Source organism: Periplaneta americana, chromosome 17 (assembly GCF_040183065.1).
Source record: "Periplaneta americana isolate PAMFEO1 chromosome 17, P.americana_PAMFEO1_priV1, whole genome shotgun sequence".
In the NCBI taxonomy this organism is placed as follows: domain Eukaryota; kingdom Metazoa; phylum Arthropoda; class Insecta; order Blattodea; family Blattidae; genus Periplaneta; species Periplaneta americana.
In genome coordinates, this window is record NC_091133.1 from 62,840,851 (window position 1) to 62,867,775 (window position 26,925).

At 35.6% G+C, this 26,925-nt stretch overlaps 1 protein-coding gene across 2 annotated transcripts; it reads right to left on the reverse strand.

Annotated features, from left to right (window-relative positions):
* Positions 1-10,506: 10,506 nt before the first annotated feature.
* On the reverse strand, positions 10,507-26,585 carry LOC138692911 (cytochrome P450 6k1-like). Of its 2 annotated transcripts, none has more exons than XM_069816259.1 (5): positions 26,455-26,585; positions 21,579-22,492; positions 20,347-20,574; positions 19,206-19,457; positions 10,507-12,999 (listed from the first exon to the last, which is right to left on the reverse strand). In XM_069816259.1, the coding sequence occupies exons 1-5, from the start codon at positions 26,535-26,537 to the stop codon at positions 12,803-12,805; spliced, it is 1,674 nt and encodes a 557-aa protein (XP_069672360.1). In that variant the 5' UTR covers positions 26,538-26,585; the 3' UTR covers positions 10,507-12,802. The 2 variants fall into 2 exon arrangements, with proteins under 2 accessions (XP_069672360.1, XP_069672361.1); XM_069816260.1 differs by lacking the exon at positions 26,455-26,585 and adding an exon at positions 23,225-23,640.
* Positions 26,586-26,925: the final 340 nt, after the last annotated feature.

A 26,925-nucleotide genomic window follows, 5' to 3' on the forward strand; every position in this document is an offset into this window, starting at 1 on the left:
TCGATCCCGGGACCTCTGGTTGAACGTACCAGTACTCTTTCCAACTGAGCTACCCGGGAACTCCACCCGACACCGTCTCAACTTTTCCCTTTATATCCACACAACTCGCGAGGGCTGACGAAACGCCAGAGACCCACATCGAGTGCACACAAACTCTGTGTGACTTGGAATTGTGGTTTTCTGTTAACGTACACAGTGACGTATATATTATGCAAATCTAGTTTTTCAAGTAAGGCTCCCTGTAAAGCAGATTTGAATAATTTCAAGGGAAAAAATTGTTCCGGGGCCGGGTATCGATCCCGGGACCTCTGGTTGAACGTACCAGCGCTCTTTCCAACTGAGCTACCCGGGAACTCCACCCGACACCGTCTCAACTTTTCCCTTTATATCCACACAACTCGCGTGGGCTGACGAAACGCCAGAGACCCACATCGAGTGCACACAAACTCTGTGTGACTTGGAATTGTGGTTTTCTGTTAACGTACACAGTGACGTATATATTATGCAAATCTAGTCTTTCAGGTAAGGCTCCCTGTAAAGCAGATTTGAATAATTTCAAGGGAAAAATTGTTCCGGGGCCGGGTATCGATCCCGGGACCTCTGGTTGAACGTACCAGCGCTCTTTCCAACTGATGTGTGTCTCTGACGTTTCGTCAGCCCACGCGAGTTGTGTGAATATAAAGGGAATAGTTGAGACGGTGTCGGGTGGAGTTCCCGGGTAGCTCAGTTGGAAAGAGTACTGGTACGTTCAACCAGAGGTCCCGGGATCGATACCCGGCCCCGGAACAATTTTTCCCTTGAAATTATTCAAATCTGCTTTACAGGGAGCCTTACCTGAAAGACTAGATTTGTATAATTTTTTTCCCCAAAAAGGAAGCAAAACCGGGCAGAGTTGTATTAAACTTTTCGTTTGAAAAATCTCAAAGAATAACCCACTGGAATTAATGACATTACTTGCGGTTCATACTGTACAGCGCAGCTCCTGTTCAAAACAGTTTGTTTCCTATAGTTTGGAGTTTAATGGAGGTAGCTTATCACTTTGCTGTGGAATGAGCATACAAACATAAACTTGGAAATTGTACATATGGTTATAAATATATAAATAAAATTCAGATCTAAATTTTAGGAATGGTGTTCTATTAATTATTTTATAATGACACTAAGGAACTAGTTTATAGAAACATTAAACAACAGTGTAAATTCTTTAAAAATTCATGTTCTACGTACTTTGAACAGAAATTGTCGAGAGGAATTCGCAAGTAGCCGCTAATGTCATTAGTGACAAATAATGTCAGACTATGTGACAATAATTTTGCGGGCCAAGAACTGGTATTCTAAGAAAAGAGAATCTAGTGTGGAGTGAGCAAAACACTTTTTTCTGTCGTCCCAACATACCTCTACAAACAGTAACAGGCGAAGTTTTGTACCGTACTTTAATCACATCTTCTGTTCAGAAATAAATTCAACTTGTAAAATGTCACATACAGTACATCGGTACAAGGAGCAAAGAAGAGTAAATTTTTAATTGTTGAAGATAATGTTAGAAAACAAATCGTGAAGAGTGGTTAAAAGAAAGCTGATATGTGTCGTGAATTTCATGAGGTTAAGAAAGAATTGAGAATGATTTACAGATGCAGTATTTTGTAAAAACGGAACAGAAAAAATTCAAGACTTTTGTAAGCCACTCTCTTAATTTTGAGCACTGTATGTATCTTGATTAATATTTTACTCCGTATTTCACTGTATCCTATAATCCAGTACAATATTGTTATTTTTGAAAATAATGAAGGAAAAAAATGTAAAATATTAAGAAAATGTTGTAGTGCAGTAAGCCTATCTATATAGCTGGTGGCTAGCAGCGGAACCCACTCCCCCCCCCCCGACGGGAGAAGGGGCTTACACCTCAGACCGTTGAGGAGACGGGAGAGGGAGCTTACACCTCAGACCGTTTAAGGGGGGAATGTGGGGGAGCTGTTGAGGTGAAATGGTACACGGATTTGGAAGGATGGCGGGACTGGTCGTTAGAGTGTTAGCGGTTAGATCGGTTCGGCGTGGGTGCGGTCGGTGGGCTCGCAACTCATCCCAGGGGCTCACAATAGACCTCAGGTCACGGTGCACAGGGATGTTCCCCTCCCGCTCTCATAGAGAGAGAGCTCATATAGTACTACAAATTATTTATAGTGGTGTACAAAATATGTAATATTGTGAATGTATTTTTTAAATTTTATTTAATATATTTTTGTAGCGACATTCGTTTATTGCGACATGACCTCTTCAGTATATATATATATATATATATATATATATATATATATGTCCAATTTCCAATAGGGTGGAAATAACAGATGTTTGAATGTTACGCATAACAATCGTTACAAGTGACAAGAAGGAAAAAAAAATGACATAATAATTACATTTAGTGTGTATTTACATCATATTAACACATTTCAACAGTTGAAAGTATTAATTCATTCAGTCATAGTTTTCTACCCAAGGGTAGATATATCACTGCAAACCCAGCATTTTCCAATTTTCCCTATTATCCGCCTTCCTCTTAGTCTCTGCATACGATCAATATATCTTAATGTTGTCTATCATCAGACATCTTCTTTTGCCCCTAAATTTTCTTCCGTTCACCACTCCTTCAGTAGGCAGTTTCTTCTTAGCCAGTGACCCAGCCAATTTCTTTTTCTCTTCCTGATCAGTTTCAGCATTATTCTTTCTTTACCCACTCTTTCTAGCACAACTTCGTTTCTTATTCTGTCTGTCCATTTCACACGCACCATTTTTCTCCATATCCACATTTCAAATGTTTTCAGTCGTTTCTGTTCACTTCGTCGTAATGTCCACGTTTCTGCCCCATACAGTGCCACACAAAGTACTTCACTAATCTCAAAGTAATAGTTAAAAAATCCATCACTTTACCGATCTGTTGACAAAAGTAAATGTTGCTCTTCTGACGTCGCTTTGTCATGCTTTTATGAGGACAGCACTCTTCATAATGCGAGCGACCAGTTCATTTCTTGTGTTTACTTTCTTTTCAACTGCCTCCGCCGACAAAAATTGACAGGAGTAAGATCTGGGGACCTTGGTGGCCAATGCACGTAACCACTGCGGCCGATCCGTCGTTCTACTACGTACTATTCCTTTGTGCGTAGTCATTAGTCGTTTCATCATACCATTTGTAAGGTTTGTTATGCGCTAGCTGTATCTCCATACCAATTGAAAATTGGACACTTCGTGTTTAAACCCCTCTAAAATTGTTAATATTCTTCCTGAATCATACCGTATAACATGTATGGCTTGGCCACGTCATTTGCCTTTAAACGAAATTGTACACAAGAACGAAGTTCGTAATGGCATGGGTACTCGTGTAGTAAACAGAGTTGTTTTGAATACTTCCGTTTATAGCTATGAGCTTTGTAACGTAGTACTTTACAAGTGACATTGTTGTCATAGCGTTCAAAAACGACTGGGCGGTACTGTTCTTTCCTTTATGAAGGTAAAAATATCCTCTTTACATGACATGAAGACACATGGATGTAGAGCCCATGATGTCATGGCCTTAGCACTAGAATGGGGACACTGCACTCCGACCGCCTTCTACCTCGGCAAAGACCAAGTGCTCAATTTGGCAGGAAATTGAATGGACTCTTGGGCCAGTCATAAGTTTCGGCAAATAAAAATTCCGCCTCCACCCGGGACCTTCCATTTCGTAGCCAGTTTCTCCTCTATTGTAACTGTAATAGCTGATCTATCCGGCCTTCCACTCTTCTTTATACTTTGTATAATGAAAAAAAAAATATATATATATATTTATAATTTCTAATTTATTTCCTTTCGATTATAAAGATGATGTATAAAATTGGTACACCCGAAGGAGCAAAACTCGTGCTCGGGTGCAGATCAGTTAAATGAAATATAATAGGCCTAATTATAATCTTATATTGAGTTACACAGGTTCAAGTTTCGTGCTTAGTGTTGTAGTGCCTTTTTATACTACTTCCATATTAACTTTGTGTGATGCCTCTTAGGATCAACAATAATTATTGTCTTCTCTTGGGCCTCCTTGAGTGCAATAATTGAATTAAATTAATATTAGAACTATCATTTCAAAAGTTGATTGACATAGTACAGCTCCAGGTCTATTAGATAGCGTAAAACAATACGAATCAGTCATTTCTGATAACAACTATGTATTTTCACAATCGATCTTCTTTTAGTATCAATGTATCACATTTGACATTACACATCAACGATAAAAGTCATAAACCACTTACAGATAAGTACTTACAAATTACTCACAAAAGGTAGCTTCTGCAGTAAGAGGTGCTTTTAGATAAGAGCTAACGGTAGAGGTTGTTGCGTGCGCAATTATAGTTACTGTATTGTACTAAAAAGTATATATATATATATATATATATATATATATATATATATATATATATATATTTGCTGGATTTAGAGTGAGAACAGCAATAATTCAATTAATGAGGGACTTTTTTGTTATTTATTGTTTAACCGGTCCACGAAGAGAAGCCTTGTGGACCGGATTCAGACCGAGGAGATATGCCATTTGGTGAACCTACTTCATTCCAGCCAATTAATTTGTTGTTGCTACCAGTTTTTAGAGTTTTTGTATGAATTTTTATATCGATATTATTTTCAACTCTTGTTGGGACTGTACTTTTAGTACAATATTGTTGTGTTTATCCTTCAATATTTCGTAGTACCTTCAGTTCAGTCGAATTAAGTTGTGCACGTATGTATGTCTTATCTAACATTACAGATTTATTTGATGAAAAACTTGAATAAAATTAAGTTAAAAGGAGAAATCGGTAAATAGTTAAAGACGGTTGTTAAAAATACTAATTAGTATAAGAATTTGAAGAACTTCGATTCTGAAAAAGACTCCTTGAGAAATCCAAAATACTTTAAGCAAAATCTTCTCTGGTGATGGGTAACTCGGCCATTATTTGTTGAAAGTGAGGAGAGACGTTTTCATTGCAGGGAATCACTCTTTGATTCAAATTGATAGTAATACATCTTGTTAAGCTTTCTTCCCCTTCATCCGCGTATGAAGATATATGTTGCAAAGACAGATCCATTCGGTTTATTTTGTATTTCTGAACCATTCCTCTGAACACCCACTTTGCGCACATTTTCAGGAAATTCAAATAAGCTTAGTCATGTATTTACTTAGATATAGGCTAAACCACGAGAACTTCATATTGCAGTTGCTACACTGTCTGTCTTGAGTTAGTTGTCAGCTAGAACCATCTCTTCCACTCACCTCATTGTTACTTCTGTCACAATTTGAACTGCACTCTCAGATCGGTCTTCATCAAGAAATTTTGAATGCCATTGAGAAAATGTATCGTCCCAGTTGTGCACAATTTCACGCGACTAGCACTTCTCTCCGTAAACAGGAAATATTGCCTTATAAATATACTTTACAGGAAGTGTTTTCTTCTACAAAAAAAGACCATAGCAGCACGCTGCTCTTCATCGTCGAGCACAGTCACCATTTTGAATGTATCCAATTGGGTTTGTGCATGCGATAACATCTACTGCGAATAAGCTGGATTGTGCTGCCAACTAATGACACTTTAAGGAACTTATAACTAGCGTTATCAGATATCCTTATCAGTTTGCGATCTGTTTATTGACCACATCATATTATGATGATTAATCAGTAAATCTCCCGTTAAAAATTACGGAACAATTTCAATTTTGAAGGTGTTTCTCAGTATTTATACTGGTTCACAATGACAATATTTGAAGTAAAAAGGTTTGGGATTGAATGTGAAGTACTAGCGAGAAATTGTTTGATAATAATTTTGTTACAGAGATAAATCTTGCGACTAATAAAGAATAAGGTGAGAATTTTGCTGGTACATTAAAAAAAAAAACTTAATGTCGTTCGTGATTATTCAAGCGTAGCTGGAGAACGGAAACATTCGGATAAGGAAATGCAGAATATAAAGGGAAATATAGAAATATAAATTATACTGCTAATTAAGAAAATGTAAATAAGTTATTTTTAAAATTCCTAAGTACTATTGATTCCTTGGGTTATTTAATGTTTAACATATTCTAAATATTACTGCATTTTATTGTTAAGGATACAAGGGAGCATTATATTATATTAAGTAGTGCTGTAACTGTGTTTCGGTCAATCCATAAGATCTATTCATCGCCGGTTAGACACATTCCTAATTGGTGGAGGTAGACTACGTAATGTAACTTAAGAACACAAAGACTTAATGCTCTTTCTGTTTGATGGAACGAGATTCATCTTCAAGGCTTGGATCTCCAACATTGAACCATCTAAATCAATTTGATACCGTCCTACTACTGACCACCCCTTCATCTTCCTTCTTCACATGTTTTTTCAGTTGCTCACTTTGCACTCGTGCATTTTTCTAAAATAAAAGCAGAAGCCCTTGAATTGCGATTGTGTAAGCCTCATCTTTTTATTGAAAAATTGAAGATAATAGGAACTATTTACAGAAGATGAGTTTATATTGTAGTACTGCTTGAAATGTGTTTTAAAACAATACCAACAACTGATAGAAACAAATCGTATCTTGCTTATAAGGCCAGCCAAGTTCCAATTACCGACGGCAGGAGTCCGAACTACTGAGCTCGTTGCATTTTGACTGTTTGTAGCGATAGCAGCGACATCATCTCCAATAGGTAAGAAGTTGGTGGACCTGTAACAACTGAGACAGATTCTTAGAATATTTGTACGGAAAGATTTTGAAACGACCTCGTAGTAAAAATACTAATAAAGAACCGAGTAATGTTTTGTTTTCATAATTACATTACATAAATATGACAACCTCACTTTTTTCTCTTTTCTTTTCTGTGAGATGCAGATGTCAGTAACGTTTTGTATCGTGGGAAGAACATTTTCTCTTTGTAACACATTCTTCAATGTCAGATGTAGACTTTCACAATGAAAAATGTTGCAATGTTTTTCATTACGTAATTGCGGTGCTAAATAATAAGACAATTCGTTGGAATGATACATATGTATCCTATTATTCTCACTATGTGAAATTATTTGCAGTTGCATACTTGTAGTGCGCATTTTGGTATAATTATTTTTGTGCATTTTGCATGCTATGCTGTATTTAATCATTTTTCAGATGAACATATTTTTTAAATTAGGAGACTTTGAGTCTTATTAATTAATTCCGTTATTTATGTGAACAATATCAGGATATAGAATATTGTTTTATAGCAGTGAAAAGAATATTTGTTGTTTAATAGCAACCTGGCAAAAATTATCATAACATTTATCAAACAACGAAAGATATGCGTGAAAATAAAATCTAAAAAATAATATTATTACTATGGAAGTAAAGATAAATGCAAATGATTCTTTTATAACACTCCGTAATATGAGAATCTTCACAATCAAGTCTCTCTTTCATTTGTCTGCTTCTGTAGTAGATGGAAGAAAATTTTGAAATGCAAATTGGGCTATATTGTGATTAGAATATCATGAACAATACAGACGCAGTAGCTAAAGAAAGCTCTCAATCTTATTTCCGGAACATTGACTTATAAGCAGGCAGCTGATTTTAGTCTCGATTCTTAACGTCAGGTACAGACCGATTATTTAGTCCTGACAGCTCAGAGACTCGAAAGAGGGTAAGTACTAGGAGTAGTGGGGAGAGTTCCGAAGTAGAGATAGGAGCTAGCCGTCAGTAAAGGAATGCAGTACAGATTAACTGTGCTGGAAACACAACGCTCTACCGCATGCGAGACTCCGATCGCTCTGAATGCAAGCGACTGACTAACCTGAACACCTTAATGGACTCGCCTGATCCAGACGCACATTGTCGGCGACTGTCAGGACTAAATAATTATACTGTACACCTTTTCCTGCACGCAGACACACGACTGAGCTGTAACGTAAACTTGTAACCATGAAATGATTGTACGTCAGTTGCAGGGAAATTATTCCGCTGAGTGCTACGTTCCGTATGTCAAGGAATGTCACGTTTTGTCGCTGTAGGGACCAAAAATCCGCGGTCTCCTTATAAGCATATTTTCTCATATCCCTACTGGGACTCATTTAATGATACGAAATGTAAATAGGATTTCTTCCTCTACAAAAAGCACAATCGAGAATCCTTGTCACTATCGATTCCATCAATCGGGTCTTGAGTGGTTACGATTTGTCTGCAAGTAGCCGTTAACTTAAAAGAAAATGCTGCCTCCAGAGCTTCATAAAGGAAAAAAATAAACGGGAGAACCTCTACTGTGTTGTTTCCGATCTCTGATAACGAATTTGAATGACGTCATGTGTGTGAGGAATCACATCGACAGCTGAATTGCGGCGAGAGGTGACAGACTAGTAGTGAGTGATTTCATAATCAGTGTGCACAGTGTATCACAGTAGCAATGTCCAAGAAAATCGAGCCTTTTTGAGAGGAATACATAACAACCCTTTTCGATGCCAAGTACAGATACGTGAAAATCATAGGAGCCTGCAAAAACCGTGGTTTTGTTATTTCCAAGAAAGACATCTTGTGTGTACCTAATAAGACTGGCAAAGCTCGGTTGGGATTAATTCAAGAGTGGAAAAAGCAAGCAAACCACCCTCTGTCACAAGTCACCGCACCCCACGAGATGATAGAAATTAATTCATTGGAGCTTTACCAATCTATTAAGTACATAGAAGATGCCTTTCTTGGAAAAAACGAAACCTCGTTTATTGCAGGCTTCTTTTATTTTCACTTAACTGTACTTGGTATCGGAAAGGGTTGTTATGTACCCCTCCCAAAAAGGTTCAATTTTCTTGGGCATTGCTACTGTGATACACCGTGCACTCTATTAAGAAATCACTCACTACTGGTCTGTCACCTCTCGCCGTAATTCATTTGTCGGTGTAACTCCTGACACACGTGATGTCATTCATATTCGTTATCAGAGATCCGAAACAATCCTGTATTTCCAAGTTACTGTTGAATTATCTTATGCAATATAATTGTTTGTGTATATATATTATATGTTTTGAATTTTTTTAAATATTACAGTACATTCGCTTATGTACTCGGCACTCTTGCTTCGTGTCAACATGATATCTTATCATAGATATCATCGCAACGGACTACTTGAATCTTCCTCAGTATAAAAAAAGCTTTATTGAAAATCGTACCGTTCTTAAACCACAAAAGCTAAATAAATTCCGAATACAGATTAGAGAATTTCGTTTTACTTACAGAACTCCAGATATAATAATTCAATAATAATAATTTATTTATTTAATCTGGCAGAGCTAAGGCCAGTAGGCCTTCTCCTCCGTCCAGCCAGACTCTAATTCTGGATTCGTTATATTTATATGTATAGAAGAAAAAAAATTATATCAACATGGGCCTAGAAATACTAGATTTTGGGTAGATCTTAGAAATATTATCATAGTGCATTCCAATACATTTGTTTAGAGGAAATTTATGTTGCATTTTGTTTACATTTCTTTAGATGAACTGTTCAAAATGTCCACCTTCTACCTGAATAAAGCCCGCAGCTCGTTCTCTCAATGAGATACGAACATACCTGGCCGCCACGCTCACCAAGTCTCAGTCCATTGCCCTTCTTTCTGTGAGGGCACTTAAAGTCGTTGGTAAATTCAACTCCTGTGCTTACTGAAGAATTCTGCAAGTCTGTCAGACAGTAAGAACTATACAAGGAATTTATCAACCACAATGGAGCAACGGTTAGTACGTCTAACTTAGAAACGAGTGGGCCCGCTTTCAGATCCTGGTTGGGGCAAGTTACTTGTTTGGAGCTTTTTTTCCGGAGTTTTTCCTAAACGAATTGAAGCAGAATTGCTGGAAACTTTCGGCGTTGAACCTCGGACTTATTTCGAAATCATAAATTCACATATCATCATCATCATCATCATCATCATCATCATCATCATCATCCATACCGTAGCCCGGGTTAAGTTCACGGTGCGGCGTGCTGTACTTGTACAAGAGCGTGGCCGTTCGGCTACCCAGTCATTCACAGAATGGAATGGTAAGCACAATAAGCCTCAGACTGCAGTGTGAGCCTTCGAGTTTCTCCTCCGTACAAGAGAGAATAACATGAATTTGGAACCATGTTCGGATCTCCATGAGACGAGCTGAGGCCTATATTCAAGCAGGAGGAGGATATCTAAACAATTCATCTAAGGAAATGTCAACAGAATGCGTCATAATAATTCCTGCAAACAAACGTACAGGAGTCCACTATGAAGCCCTCCTCAGAAACCAAGCCTTTCCGGACCTTTCTCTTCAATACATATGAGGAATCCATATTTGAAGTTTTGTCGATGTTTTTCGTTACAGCTCGCGCACACACAACACACACACAGAAAATTTAACTCTTATCCTATGGGGGTGGTGACAAGCTATTGACGATGGGTAGAGGGTGAAAATTGTTGAATGTTTTCAGTAATTCTGAAACAGTGTGTAAAATATTCATTATAGAATGAAGAAAGTTACGTACACTGGTAGCTCTTTATTGGTACTCTTAATTTACATACAGAGTTTGTGTTATCTATCCTTTGTAGATACTGAATTAATGGCATTTAAGGATGTTACGTGTCAGTGTGACTTACAATTCGTAATTAAAGTTGGCTCGTTGATATAACATTGAATAACCACAATCCAGTATATACAGTCACGAAGCTTTAGTTGTTGAGGGTACAAGGAACAATATACTGTGCCGGTAATATTTCGCATTGTCTGTGATGAAAAGATAGTAGCGATCCTAGTGGTTAGCAACTATCTATGGATGCATATTTCCTACGTATTGAGCTTCGTGACTGTGTACACTAGATTGTGGAATAACGTTAAGGGGAAACATTTTCTCATAGAAAATATATAAAATGTAAATATCTTCCTAACCAAGTAAGCGTTTAATGTAAAATATAAGTGTAATTATGTACAATAATTCATCCAGGAATAGTGATCAAATAATAATTGAAAAAATTCATGGTCGCTGTATGAGTAGCGAAATTAAAAACTGGAAACTTTAATGTTCCTTAACATAGTACTCGTATTAATTTTATATCGTATTTATATTGTCAGTATTGTATTAATTTATTTCTGTTGCTAAAGTTGAACTATTGCCAATATAAATTGGTAACACAATGAGATATTCCTCCGTTACGCTTGTAAGTTGTGCTCGGGAAAAATCATGTGTTTAATCAGACTATGATGAACATTTTCTGAAAATATCTGCAGTTTTAAATATTTTGTAACAATGCTCAAGGGTTACAGATGGAAATGTGGAGAGAGAAAATAATTATTACTGTTTGAAGATAGACGCTGAGGCATATCCTTAAGAATGTCGGAAGAGACTATTTATCATATCATGCGAATAATATATTCTCATAAATGGAGAGTTGTGTTTTTATATGGTACTTGCCACATGATCTCACTGAAGATGAAACAGAATAAAAGAAACGAATTGAAATCTATGAGTCATGCAGTCGTCGCCCTGTAAGAAGATCGTCACATTTCAAAATGTATTCATTTTCAGGAGGAGCATTTTAAAAATTAGACGTTACATAAACCCTGATATCTCAGTCCAAAAAGCTAATACTAGAAAACGGTTTTATGTGGGGAAATGAAGATACTAAGTACTACATTAGGCCTTATTCCCTTAGTATTATGATAATAAATCCCTTCCCTAAGGCCCCTTTGTATTATGATTATCTTTACTTAATAATTGGAAGATAATTTTAGGTGAATTAAATGCAAAGCTTTCATTGTTAGAGTGTAATTATTTTAATTTTTGCAAAAAAAAGTAAAATGGTTTAATTTTTAACTATTTTCCACATAAAATTTTACAGCTTTAGCAGCTAAAATGTATGGTAAAATACAAAATGATGATTTTTTAGTTGTGACGATCTTCTTCCAAGGCAATGCAGTAATGAAGCGCAATCGTGGGTGGTTCTAAAATTTCTCAATATAATCGTCACATAATATGGTGGTTGGGACATTTTGTTCTTGAAATGAGATGATACAGCAGTGTTCAATATGGAAACACATGGATTTTCTTTCATCTAAGAAAAGTCACTGTTACTCATTCTTAGTCTTTTAAAATCATGATGATATTCTTTCTTACCGGTACGTCGGATGCGTTATTCTGCAGCATTGAGTGCTATTCTCATTAGGAGAGATTTCAATAACTCAATAAAGGAAAAAAGGTGATTAAAACAGCTTTACTCACTTCTTAGAAAAGTTGGAGTGACAATGAATGGATTGGAACAGTCACCATACAGCTCAGATTTCTCGCCATGTGATTTTTTAGGTGTTTCTAACTTTAAAAGAAAAGTAAGGAGGCGAGATTTTTCGAAGTGATAAAGAAGTGGAAATCATCTGATCCATTATCGTGTTAAAATGACGGAAAATAGTCTACAGCTTATTTTTCATAACTGAATAGAGCTTGAAAGAAGAGGTCATTGTACCGACACCAATCTGTGGCTTTGGAAGTTTTGGAGTGTACGCATTTTTAAAACAGTTTTAGTAGTATGAATTTTGATATTTCTGCTGATGGAATGTGGATTCCAACCAGTTCAAGGGTTACTAAGGCCTGAATAAGATGGGAAGATTCATTATTGTCTATTCGGAAGGCCTGATTCTCAAAGTTGTTGGTCGTGATGGTATAGGTAATGATTGTTAATGACTCGTATCTTCCATATCTCTATATGAAACATGATTTATCTTATAAAACTGAGCTTTAGTCATTAACAACTTAAAAATATAACGTTCATTGTTAATAGCATTAAAAGTTATTGCATGTTTATAATGTTTTCCACTTTCTTGACTCTGTTTTTTACTTGCAGCCAATATCCAGCCTTGGGACACAAAATGACTGTTTTGGGATCGTATTCTATAGGAATTGATGTCTTCTCACAGACGAGAAATTGATATTGTGATAATAGGAAGACAAGTCCCACCTTGATTTGCATCAGTGCGAATCTCATCCCTGAAACAACAACAACAACAACAACAATAATAATAATAATAATAATAATAATAATAAACAATAACAGTAATTATTATAAATAATAAATATAAAATACACATAAGTTTCCTAACTTAGGTAAAATACAAAGTGCCTCATTTGTAACCAGCCCACATTACTTGGTTGCCGTCGGCGCACCTGATGATCTTGTTCGTCGCACCTTTTTAGCAATATATGTAATAATGTTATTGTGCTGTTACTTGGCATTATATTCCCAGGAAACTTTCCTTAACTTTCATCGATATTTTCCGAAATCTCTATCTAACACGTCAGTGTTGCATAAAATACGCTGATATAGCCTAAATTGTAACGAACCAGAATGAATACAAAGATAGACTGACTGCCTTCATGTAGCGTTTGGACCTCGAATTCACTAACACCCACAGATTATAATATAATGAATGGGTCGTCTGGAAATGTAAGTAATTGAGATCGGCTCATCTGCGGTCTGGATACATTTGAATAAATTATTAAATTAGTTGAACTAAATATATGGATACATGTTTTGTAGAAACATTAATCTGTTTTAGTCTCGTACTGAAGATAATTTGAAGTACACTGTGTCCCGTAGAATCACTACCACAAAGAAATATAAATATCTCGTCACTCAGTGAATTTAGAAATATGTTTCTCATCTTGTCTTATGTAGAAACTCTCCAACTTTGGTAACAATGAAAATTATTACTCTAGTGCGCATGCGCGGGGTACGACAACACATAGAGTTGAAAAAGGTGGAATTCACGGTACAGCAGAAATTGAAATGTTATTGGTTAGCCGAATTGAAGTTCCCAATTGCAGTGCAAAGACGATTTAGGCAGGAATATGGTGCTAATGCTCCAGAGCGTCATACCATTGTGAAATGGTATAATCAGCTGTTGGAAACAGGCTCTGTGTTAAGGAAGAAGGGAAGCGGCAAAAAGCAGTGTCCGTAGCTGAAGTTGAAGGTGTTAGCACAGTCTATTATATACAGTCGCGAAGCTTGAGGTGATTTTTTGCAAATCTCGTGATAAAGCGCTCCAAGAGGTTAGCAACTAGAAACAATAGACTGTCCACGGTCGACTTTGGACTGTGTCGTATTTCACATTGATGCTTGTGAAATGTTCTTTATTGGTTGTAATGAAAATGTGAATGGCTAAAATACAATAATTGGGATAATAATATTTTACTATAGACGTAGAAAAATTAAGTTTGTTTTAATGAAATTTATTGCTCACGTTTTATTTTCAATTCTGGTGGGATTATTATTGCTTAAGCCTACTTTTTTTTTTTTTCAAAGGATATGTTATTTTTATTTGATACTTTACTAGAGACGTAGAAAAAGTCTATTACAATAAAATTTATTTATCACGTTTTATTTACAATTCTGGTGTCCGTGCGTTTTTTTTAAAGCAAGACTTAAAGCGCTGCAGCAAGACCGTTCTTTTATTACATTTGCTTCACCGTCGCTGCAGCAGCGCTGTAGCAAGCGTGCAGCAAATCAAAACTTCGCTTTACGAGTTTGCTGCACGATCCATCATGGCGGAATGTTTGTTTTGGTCTTTTGCAACGTTTATTATTGTCAAAATCGTCTAGTAATAATAATCCAATGTCATTATCATAGAAGCCGAAATTATTTAACATGTTTGGTTCTTTTAGGATTAAATTTATTACGGCAGAAATAAAAGCCAATATTAATTGTCCACCATTTTGCAGTCATTTGACCTACTTACGTTTTTTTTCGACCCTCATTTTGCTGCAGCAAAGGCATGAAGCGCTTTACTGAAGCGCTTAAAAAAAACGCACGGTGTGATTATTATTGCTTAGCCTCATCCCACTTTGTTAACTACGTAAGCCTACAATACAAGTACCGGTACACGTAAGTTACTCCATTAATTCATATTTCCATTATTATTGTAAAGGGAAATGAAAATTAATATTTATTGGTTTCATGTTAATTATCGCTATAATCTTGAATGAGTGAAGCTATTATAGTAAATTTCAGTTCGTTTTGCACAAACAAAAATAATATTAACCTATTTCTTGCAGGTATCTTCGAGTTTATGGTGGAATTTAATATATTTCATTAAAATAATAAATTAACTTTATGCATTTAATATTCCAATAATGGAAGGAAGGTGTTAATTTTTCCAAAAGAACACAACGAAAGTGTAACATATTTTGTCCTCTACTAGGAGAGAGATCTGCGATGATGAGGCGATAGTAGCGATCCTAGTGGTGGGCAACTACCCATGTTTGCATTTTTACTACATATTGAGCTTCGCGACTGTATATAGTAGACTGTGGTGTTAGACAACCTGGAATTACCAACGAAATTCTAAAGAAAGATACCGTGGCACAATAAGCTGTATACTGTCGTGGCAGTGTAAGGCTGGGTCTACACAGTGCGATTTTGCAGGAACGATTTTGTGGGACCGATTTTGCAGGACTACAACAACACATTAGTTTAAATGGAACGGTGTACACATTGCCGCAGAATCGGAGCTTGCGGGATGGGACTACAGCATGCTGCAGTTTTGCAGGATGCCGCACGGCGGGATGTACGACTACAACACATGGATTCAAATGGTGGCGTTTACACAGTGCAGTTTTGCAGGATCCCGCAACTCAACTCAAGCATTCAGGTAGTGACAGGGCATCCACACAGAAAATTGAAAAAGTATTCGAACAGTTTAAACTCCAGTGACGATTAGACCTGTGACTCCTACGCGTTTGATCATGGGAACTTCTTATCACAAAGGGGTTCAGTCTCCAGTGGCCAAAGAACAAAAATTGGAAAGGGGAAAGCAATTTTAAGAAAAAAAAAATCCCGTTTAAGTGCACCGAAAATTGTGATCTTGAACTACAACTAAGTGTGACAGCACAGTTCGTAATTATTTGAAAAAACTATGAATATCGTAATAGTCAGAAGAAAATATTTGTTAATGAAATCATTAGGAAGAAAGATTAGAATTCGCGGAGAAAATTATGTATATGAAAAACACCTCTAATCCGTTCTGGAACAAAGCGAAATTGACAGACGAGAGCAAATTCAGTCTTTTTTCTTCAGGTGGAAGATGTGACCAAACACTGAACTCTACTCATGAGTAAAACCTTATTGATGTCACTTATGAGGTTCCAATCTGTCTTCGGCAAGTTGACTAAACAACAACGTATATTGAAATTTATTCAGTTTATTTTGTACATTTTTATCATATATGTTATACTACAGCGCAAATAAGTGAAATGGCTGACTATTGTGTTAATAATTATTATGTTTGATCGTATGGGATGCTTTCCTAAAAATTCCATAACTTTTGTCTTTTTAACTGAGCTTCCTAAACTATATTCTACAGTAACCTTTCATAAATACTGAACGGCTATATGTAACTCATCATCTTAAATTGGCAAATATCACTTGTTTATCTGCAAACATTATAGAATTTAAAATCTGTGAACTAATTAAAATGTGTTGTCGAGATTGTTTTGCTGATAATAGGATGATCAGAACTCTTAACGATATTCTGAAACATAGTACTGCAAAGATGATGATCAAGAGTTCGTCGAAGAGGAACTGGTTGCCCAACAGTCGTCCGTTAGCAGCGCCATTCATGCGCCACGTGGCGTGACTGTGGCCCCGTGTGAAACATACAATTTAATTCTTGGTGGCGCGACGGGAAGTGCCACTTTTATTGGCCGCCACCAGCGGCGAATCCAACTACTCAGACCGTCTGCAACGCCATTATTCTGTGGCTGTGGCTGCGTGTGAAGACCCCTTATATCTACGCGGCAGCGTTTCTAAAACTGACCTCGTCTGAAAGGGTTCTAAATCTGTTTGATTTATAGTCCGGTTTTCAAATTCATACATCAACAGGAACAGGTAAAAGCATCCGGAAGTAGATGTTCATTATAATTATACCCATGATGATATCATAGCTGAGGATAATCACATGGAATAGAAATTATCGAAAATTTTTCCTGTGTGCTCATATTCAAGTGCTCATTAAATTTATGACACAAGGGACGTACAAAGTGTCAAAGATTACTGTCATATTTAAAATCCATCACCGTCGGTTAGACTTGAACCAGCGAAGTTCTGATCTAAAGGCGGGCATGGTAACCACACGAACACCAAGAGCAACTTTTGACAAATGTGTACTACTTATTAGAGATGAAAGGTAAAATCACTAGCAGCGATTTCTCTCCAGTGATTAAAGAATCACTTTCACTCCAGTGAGTGAACTGTTCATTAACCAGTGAAACAGTGATCAAGAGATGATCGACTTAAGCAACTGTAACGTATCACTATTTCCTAAGTGATTTCAACAGACAGCTCAATGTCTTATCTTGCAGTCTTCTGCCACCTGTTGAGCAATTTTTGAACTGCTTGACATTCCATCGATTTTTGTTCTCTTAATATTCTAATAATTTGTGATGAAGTATAATGTTGAAATTTCAGTGCTGAGTCGAACAGCTTAGTGATATGACATAACTTTATATGGTACATTTTTAAGAACTAGGTTACCATACTAATTTTATCCGGCCCAAGAGACTTTGAGGATTTTAAAGTTTTGATAATTTTTTAACTTCTGTTAAGGGATAAAAATTGTGCAAGAGTAGCTTTTACGAAGAATTACCAATTTATGACTCCGTGAGATGAATATATTCATAAACGGTGGTTTTACTTTGCAACCGCAAACACTTTCAACATAAAAATCGTTCGATAGTTAGCTGTATTCTAATGCACTGTTGTAGTCCTTGTGCCAATACTTCTTTCAAATATAACAGTCTAGCAGTCCATGAAAGCAATACTAGAGCAACGACCATTTTTCTATTAATTCATCCTGTTATGTTGGTAATTAGCAGATTAGCGGGGCTTTAAAAATGTTATAGTGGCTCACCAGTGGGGCAAAAATTTCACTAGTCAGCTTGGTGGAATTGCAGAAGCGCAATTAAAAAGTCGGAATTTTTTTCATTCAAGTAAAAATTAATTAGGCCTAGTAACAAGGGGGCCACCGGCGTAGCTCAAGCGGTAGCGTGTTTGCCTGCTGTTCCGGAGTTGCGCTCGGGCGTGGGTTCGATTCCCGCTTGGGCTGATTACCTGGTTCGGGTTTTTTCCAGGTTTTTTCAACCGTAAGGGGAATGTTAAGTAACTTATGGCGAATCCTCGACCTCATCTCGGCAAATACCATTTCATCACCAATTCCATCGACTCTAAATAATCAAGTAGTTGAGACAGCGTCGTTAAATAACCAGAAGAAGGGGGGCTACAACAGCGCACTAGAATATACTGGCAAGTAACACAAGATTTTTACTTTGAAAGTATTTGTACCTGCATACTAAAGCCACGTGATTATCGTTATATAAATAATACAAAAGCCGGTTAAGCTAAAGAAAATTTTGTCTTCTTGGATGTAGATTTCCTGGAGAATTACCACTAATATTTACCTATATTGTAGTCGTTTAATCATACTAAATAATTGTAGAACGTGTGAATAAAATTGAGGGTGAGGCTAGAATTATTAAGGCTAATGTAACAATGCAGGCCTACAAATATCTCTTTGTTCAACCACACCTATCACTTACCACCTGTATTGTATATGCTGCCAAATGAAAATTACATAATACCGGTAATATTTAAGTTAGATATGCCTTTTTATTTTTAAATTCCGCAAATAATCTCAACTAATGTGTCTGATTTCATCATAATATGTTTTTTTCTGAGTTCTGTTTTTTCTCTGCACTGTCAATTGACCATAAGATCACATTCTCCAGTAATAATTCAAAACAGTTGATTGCTCGCACTTCGTAGTGAGAAATCATTCCCAATCGCCCCCACTCATTAAATCACTGCTTTACTAGTGATCAGCTGATCCAAGACCGCTCTAAAGCGCAGGTCTCTCATCGTCACACTGGCAACTGGAAATCGCCTCTAATCACTGGATCACTGATTAAAATCACCGTGATTAAAAGTGAGCTGTCACTGCTTCATCGGTGAGTGAAAAATCACGTTTTACCCCATCTCTACTACTTATTTACATGTCTACTTTACTGGTGGCAGGAATGGGAACTAATGACTTTAGTAATAGTGTTAATATGTCAACAACAACGGCGTCCATATTTTTTAACTATGCTGGTATAGGCTATGCCTGTCATATGAGTTACATGTATGTCATAACACATTTTCTTACCTATGCAAATCCTAGGACCTTCTCCGAAGGGAAGATACGTATATTGATGTCGTTGACTCTTGATCTTCTCGCTGAAACGCCCAGGACTAAACTTCTCAGGATCTGGATGGTGTTGAGGATCGTACTGCAGTGCCATAGTTGGAATAAGTACATTAATACCCTCCTCAATGATTACATCGGTGTCCGGGATTTTGTAGGCTTTGGTACAAACCCGATTGAGAAATGGCACTGATGGATATTTGCGAAGAGTCTCTGTGTAAACAAATTAATATAATTGACGCAAAATATATCACAGGAAGCTTAGTTACACATGGTAATAGCAGAGAATAAGATAAACCCTTCACAGCATGGTGTGAGGTTTCTGTACATTTACATTATAAGATTTAATTTTATTTGTTTCTAATAATGCTTCACGTTTACATTAGCCTATCTTATTTTTTATTAGGTTATTTTATGACGCTTTGTCAACTGCTATGATTATCTAGCGTCTGATTGAGATGAAGATGATAATGCTAGCGAGATTAATCCAGCGTCCAACGCTGGAAGTTACCCAGCATTTGCTCATACTGGGTTGTGGAAAAACCCTAGAAAATATATCAACCAGGTAACTTTTCCCAACCAGGATTTGAACCCGAGCCCACTGGTTTCACGGCCAGACGTGCTAATCATTACTCCACAGCGGTGGACCATTACCTTATTAAGGAAATTGTTGCCATAAATTGATATTTGATTATCTGGACCACTGAACACAATTAGGTCTACATAATGCTTGTTTCTAATACTATTTCACAGTAGAGTTGTAGAGTTTTTAATGTTTGGGAATCAGATAGAGCATTTGTTGTGGCACAGTGACCTGAAAAAACGCGTACCTCGAAATTACTTTGAAATTATAAATGCGATTTTTATTTTGATATTTTTGTTGTGAAAGAAATTATCAAAAGTAATATATTAATATATGATTATTATTTGGACTACCTACGCAGTTAGCTTTTGTCTACTGCAGGGAAATATTCCTTTGCATTTTACAGAAGAAACTGTTGGCCCTTTCCTCTTGTACGGTCAAGCAAATGCAGTGTAGAATAATAATAATTTACATTTATAAATTGTTTAGCTGAAATAATTTCTAATCGATGTAGCTTACCAGATATGCACTTGTCCAGGTAATGCATTTCCATAATAGCTTCGTAAGTTATGGTACCATTATGATTTTCAAGCACGTCATCAACTTCATCTTGAACACATTTTTGAATTTTTGGGTTCAGCGCCATTTCATATAGAAAGAAACTCATGGTGGTTGAAGACGATTCAAACCCCGCGGTGAAGAACATAAACGCCTGGGAAGCTATTTCAATCAAAGACAACGTTTCAACTGAAACAAAATCGGAAAAGATTACAAATGATGGTGTTTCGTACGAAATATGCTTCCTGAAGTTTTTATATCTTATTAGTGAGTCAATTACGCAGATATAGTTATATTAAAATTTTGAAACAAGTGAAGATAATTAATAGTCTGTAATTGACTTTTTTCAATTTAGATAGTATTTTATAAAGACTCTGATTTAACACTTACCATTTTGATAAATACATTGATTAAAAACCTTTTAGATCTTTCTCTTTCATATAAATAAAAGAAATTATACTATAGGCCTATATCTTGATTACACAACTTTTAACATATTACTTCGGAATATAATATATATATAATTAATTAACTAGATTACTTCGTTGACTAGTTAATTAACACGTGAAAGCATATATATATATATATATATATATATATATATATATATTCCGGAAAGAAATGAACCTTTGACATCCTTCACTTTCATATAAAATAACAGTAATTAACATTTGTAAAGGACCATAGACATTTTATGATATGAATAATCGATGAGAGGAAGTAACATATACAGAAAGTTTGCTTATATAATGTAGGTCGACCGGGCGGCGTGTGACGGGCACGAAGGCCATGCAAAACGCGGCAAACACAACCACTCCTAAATCTAAACACTTTACTAACACAATCAGAAGAATAACACGCAACCTAACGTGAACATAACTATTCCTACAGAGAGACTGTACTGTACTGCCGAGCGTGAGGGAGACGGTTTGCTGCGTGTTGCATTGCTTTCGTGCCGGTATGTACATTATGTAAGCGAACGCTCTATACATATATATGCCTATTGTATCTTGGTGTGTAAACGTTTTAATGAAAGATTTAACAGTAATATGTAAGTTCCAATGAAAGTTTGAACAATATTCTTAAATATTTTTTTGTAAATTAAATGGTTCTCAAATTCCATATGAATTCTGACTTCCATTATTTCAGAGTTAAAATAAGTGGTTGTAAAATATATTATAGGCTTTACTCACCGTCATCAGTCTCTTTGTTTTGGTTTTTGTCGTCAACATTTCCCGTGTTCTTCAGTTGAATCAAGAGTTGCATGAAATCGTTTCTTTTCACATCATTTTTCTCCCTATATTCCACCGTTTCTTTCACAATTCGAGTGAAAAACTTTGTAATTTCTTTAGGAAAAAATGGGACCTTTAGAAATACAGCAAGAGATGGGAAAAGAATATAGATTAAATCTCTTATTTTTTGTTTTGTAGTCGGTTCAAATACTTTCCTTCCCCATTGTCTAAATTCAGCGTCGGGATCCTTAAGACAGTTACATGCGATTCCAAAGGCACAGGATGCTATAATATCAGTGGTATATCTGGCCATTACTTCTTTCATTTCAACAATCTCTCCTTTATCAGCAGGTTCTTCAAAATAGTTCTTAAGTTCTCGTCCACAGTCCACAACTGTTTCAAACATAATTTTCATTTTTCCTGATGAGAAAGCAGGTGACAACTTTGCACGAAGATCTTTCCATCTCTTTCCACTTAATGCAAATAGACTTGCTGAAAAGGGATCTACAGATTCATCAATGGGATCGTTATGATCGTGGAAATGCTCAAACTCTTTTACTAGAACATTTTTAATTAAATCCGGATCAAGAAGAAATAAAGTTGGTCTATGAAGCATATATATACCGGCAAATCTATTGCCTGCAAAGTGCTTGTAAAATTCTGAATACAATTGCGCCATCGTTTTACGGGAAGAGATTAAATCTCCAACATTTCCTAGAGGAAAACTGGGCTTGATATAAGGGACGCCCTTCTTTTTCCAATATGCGAACTTGGCAGCAAAAAACAGGTAAATCATTCCCAAAAGGCCTATCACAATAGCAGTCAAAACTACGAAAAAGGATGTCAATTCCATTGCGATAGCTTCCAGTATAGTTCTGAAACAAGAACAAACATCATGAGTACATAAATACTGTACATAGTGTTCGTTTACAATAAATGAATGAATGAATTAATTAATTACTAAGCAAATAAAGATCAGTAGATCAATATTTGAATAGATCAATAAATCAATAAGTGAATGGGTGGGTGAGTGGTTGACTCGGTGAATGGGTGAAGGAAAGAATGAGTAAATGAGTTAGTTAATAAATAAGTAATTAAACAAATAATAAGTAAATAAATGACTAATAAAACAATTAATAAATGATAATAAATTAAGTAATTCAATAAATTAATTAGTTCATTAAATTAAATCAATCAGTCCTGCATCTAATATTTTCATCTTTCCACCCATCCATTCATCCATATACTTTTTTTTTTCAGTTTTCATTACATTTGACGGATTCAGAGCCATAGTGGGGCAAGCGCCATTTATTAAAAACTAAGAAAGCAAGGGTTAAAGTTAAGTGAATACCATAGTTTAATGAAGATTGACATATCATTTAGTTTTAATGTGTACATTTTATGGCCTATTACTTGCTGTATGTTTCCATTGAATTATGGTAATAACTAGGGAGCGGATTTTTATGTGCTAAAAATTTTAATATATTTATTTTTTATGTGCTAAAAAGTACGAAAATATTTGCTAGAAATAAAAAAATATATATTTTTTTAAATATGACAAAAATACCTTACTTAGCTTGAAAAAAAAAATGTTACTAGGTACTCACCAATCACACTTGAGTATCAATTGCTAGTAGTTGTCCGAGAATTGCAGTGAACAACAAAGGTCATTTCCAAATTCTCCATCACAAATGCATGCCCATTATCTCTGAACAACGACTTATACTGTAAAAACGATCTTTCCACAACACAGGACGTCAGACGTACATATTTAAAGAGAGGAATGTCACAAACACCTACACAGTCAATTTCATCTACAGGCACACCCTCCAATACTTGAGCAACTTTACACATTTTTTTATATCCACTGTTTTGCTGTGAATGCACACGTGAAGCAGCGGCAATGTGCTTGTTTCCAGACAAATGTTAGGTTACCTGAGAGCTCTGATCTACACTTACTGATTTACCACATGGTTGGCAAAATAACACTTTTCCGTCGGTAGTAAAAATGTTTTTAAATTCATCTACATATTGCTGTAGACGCGATCTTAAACTCGATTTCATTTTAGGCATCTTAAGAGGCTAATATACACACGTCTTAAGGTGAAAACATGTTTCTGGCTACTGACTGACAATGTCGGAGAAAAGCTTCCTATAGCGACGCCACCACGTCTACACTACGCAGCTAATGCTTATGGTCCGATAACGGGGAATCTCAAGATGTATTTCCTCACTTCATAGGTATGAACGAGAGATTTGTTTAAATTAAATAATGTTTATAACCGAGCTCTTATCCGTTGTGTTTCACGAACAAAGCGCGGAATGAAATCATCTTCAGCAATAATAAACATTCCTAATTATGTGTTGCAAAATCTCTCCTTCTTGTCCATGTTAATTTATTCTCATATAATAACATTGATATGTTACCGAGCAGTTTTCAGAACTTGAGGCGATACTATTACAAAAATGGATCACGGATACACCACACAGCCCATAGAAACACGAAGCAATCAAGAATTCTTAAAAAGATAACGTATTTCTGAGTGATATAATTGATTTAGTTTAAAAATATTTAAACGTTCTTGTAAAAAAATTATTTAAGTAAAAAAACTCCAATATTTATGTGTTTATAATAGATTTCCTGAAAATAAGTATTTACATAATTTTTTTGTGAAAATATGTGTTTTTATGTGAAATAAAATTCGGGTTTTAAACTTGAAACTTGACATTCGGAATTTTTTACTTTGTTAATTGTGTTTATCACACTCAAGAAAAATATTTAATTACATAGGAATCCGCTCCTTAGTAATAACTTCATTTTAACCCTTGTTTTCTACGGTTTTAGTAAATGGCATTTGGCCACTATGGATCTGAACCCTTCATGTATTCTATTCCATAGATGTGACATCAACATTGCAGCTTTATGATGTGCAACAAGTGAAAAGTTATACAAAAATAGGATATGTAGCAAGCAAATTAATTCAATTTACAGGTATAAAGAATTAATCAGTTGAATAGTATGTATGAGTATGAAGAAATTCAGTTATTCTGTTCTGAACCTTTTCTCTTGGCCTTCAAAACTTTAAGATGATGTTATTAGAGAGCGAATTAAAGACCTTAATGCATGATCGGCTTAGAATGTAAATCTGCTAATACCAAAAATGAAATTGAACAAGTGAAGCAAAAATTGAGTTTAAATTAACTCTGACCAAATCCAGAGTACAAGAATGTCATTAAAAATAAACGCTGTGAAAAGTAAGTTTCAGATGATATAATAAGTACAAAAGGTTTATGTTTTAGAATGAGTCGACACTTTATGTGAAAGTTTATTCAGGTACGAGTATAAATGTCTTAATATCAGATAAATCTCAAATATTAAAAACAGGCTTGGCAAGAATATCTATAGGGTAAAGTTGCCTAATTCCGTGATATCCCTAATCCCGTGACACTTTTCTTAAAATGAATGTCAGTCAAAGCTTTGCCGTTCGACTATAGCGTCAGACATTTTTCTCGAAAGAGTGGATCTTTTGCCTACTTTGAGACATCAGTGAACTTCATAGCAAGATACCAAATACCATGACATTCAATGAAAAAAACATCTCACGGAATTAGGAGTATCACGGAATTAGGCAACTTTACCGTGTACGCTACTTAAATAAATACTGGTATATGCCTTCAAACTATAAAAATATATCTCCCAAAACCAAGGGCCATTATATAGATGCTAACATTTTAAAATAGCTATTTTACCATAATAATAAAAACTATTATGAAAACTAATTGAAATAAATTATGTCTTCCGGAAAATTCATTTTTACTTTTAAGTCAAGCATTGAATCTTACTGCAGTTTCAATTCATTGATGTATTTATTTCAGGACAAAATATACAATGTTATAATGGCAAAACAAACGCAGTAACTTAAAGAAACATCTAAATCTATCGAATAAATTATTATGTGTACACCGCCTTTCATAAGTCCGTAAGGTTTTTGAAATTCACCACAAATAAACTAAGCAACTGATAACTATAAAGGTTTGTCCACAATAAACCAGGAACGGAAACGACAACGAGAACGAGAACGGAATTCAATTTTTAGTTTCAGAATACTAGGCAATTAAAAAAAAAGATACTTCTTAATAGTTCATTATCTATCTGTAATATTCTTTTATCCTCAAATTAAAGAAAAAAGGTATTTTACGAACAACTTCAAATTAGAATAGTGTAACTCTGAAAATGCTAAGAATAGGAACTATGTTTATGACATTTTTTTCTCAGAATGTCTTTGGAAATAAGCTCTGTAAATGGCGGTAAATCCTCGTGAATTACCCTGTACAACTTATTAACTTCTCTTTCCCTATTTAATATTACTACTTTTCTAAATATATAGTTTTCTCGTAATTCGATGGCATTTTATATACAGAATCCTCTATTTATAAGTCGCTTCGACGTCTATCTCTGTTTGATTCTGTCAGCGGGAGGAGAGATATCATTTCCCAATTTTACGAACAGTGTGATAAATGGTGGACGATGTATGAAACCAGTCGCTCGCGAGGAAAGGAAGGGAGCAGAAGCCATTGGATGATGGTATATGAATAATAGAAAATTCACAATTCATGTTGATTTTTCAAATAAGTTCATGGTTTCTAGTTTCATACACATCATTGCTTTCTTTACCCCTCCTCAAATAATAAGTATAATTTCTAACATTTATTTTCAGTTTTGACGTTCACTTCAATTTAGAAAACTGATTAGAGAGCAGTTAAATAGATAAATTCACCTTCATACAGTAAACTAATAATTATATTATGTTAAAAAGTATAATTGTAAACTACTAACCTTTGAGCCACAGCTTCCTTGCCGGAGATTGAAGGTAAACTGAAATAGCAGCTGATCTGGATGCTGACTAACAGAAAGCACATGGGCGTGATCCCGACCTTGGAACTTCGGCTGGAGTTAATGAATTCTGGTTGAAATAACGCGAATCTGCTGGAAAGTATCGCTCACCTTTTGATATTCTACGAGTCAAACAGACAGACAAGTATAGCATATTCATCATGATTTATGACTCATTTTCACTTAAGGATAGCAAGCTCGATCCGTTGCATATTATGTGGGATTGTGATAGACAAATCTATGAAGCACGATTCTATCCGAGTACCATTATTCACTTTCCACTATCATTTCTTCAGTTAAATCATAATCAAAATGCCTGTAATTAGGCAAAAATTGACAAAAATTAGGAAGGTATCTCAACATATCGGTAACCTGAGGTCTTTTTGTAAAAATAATAAATATTTTATTCATTTC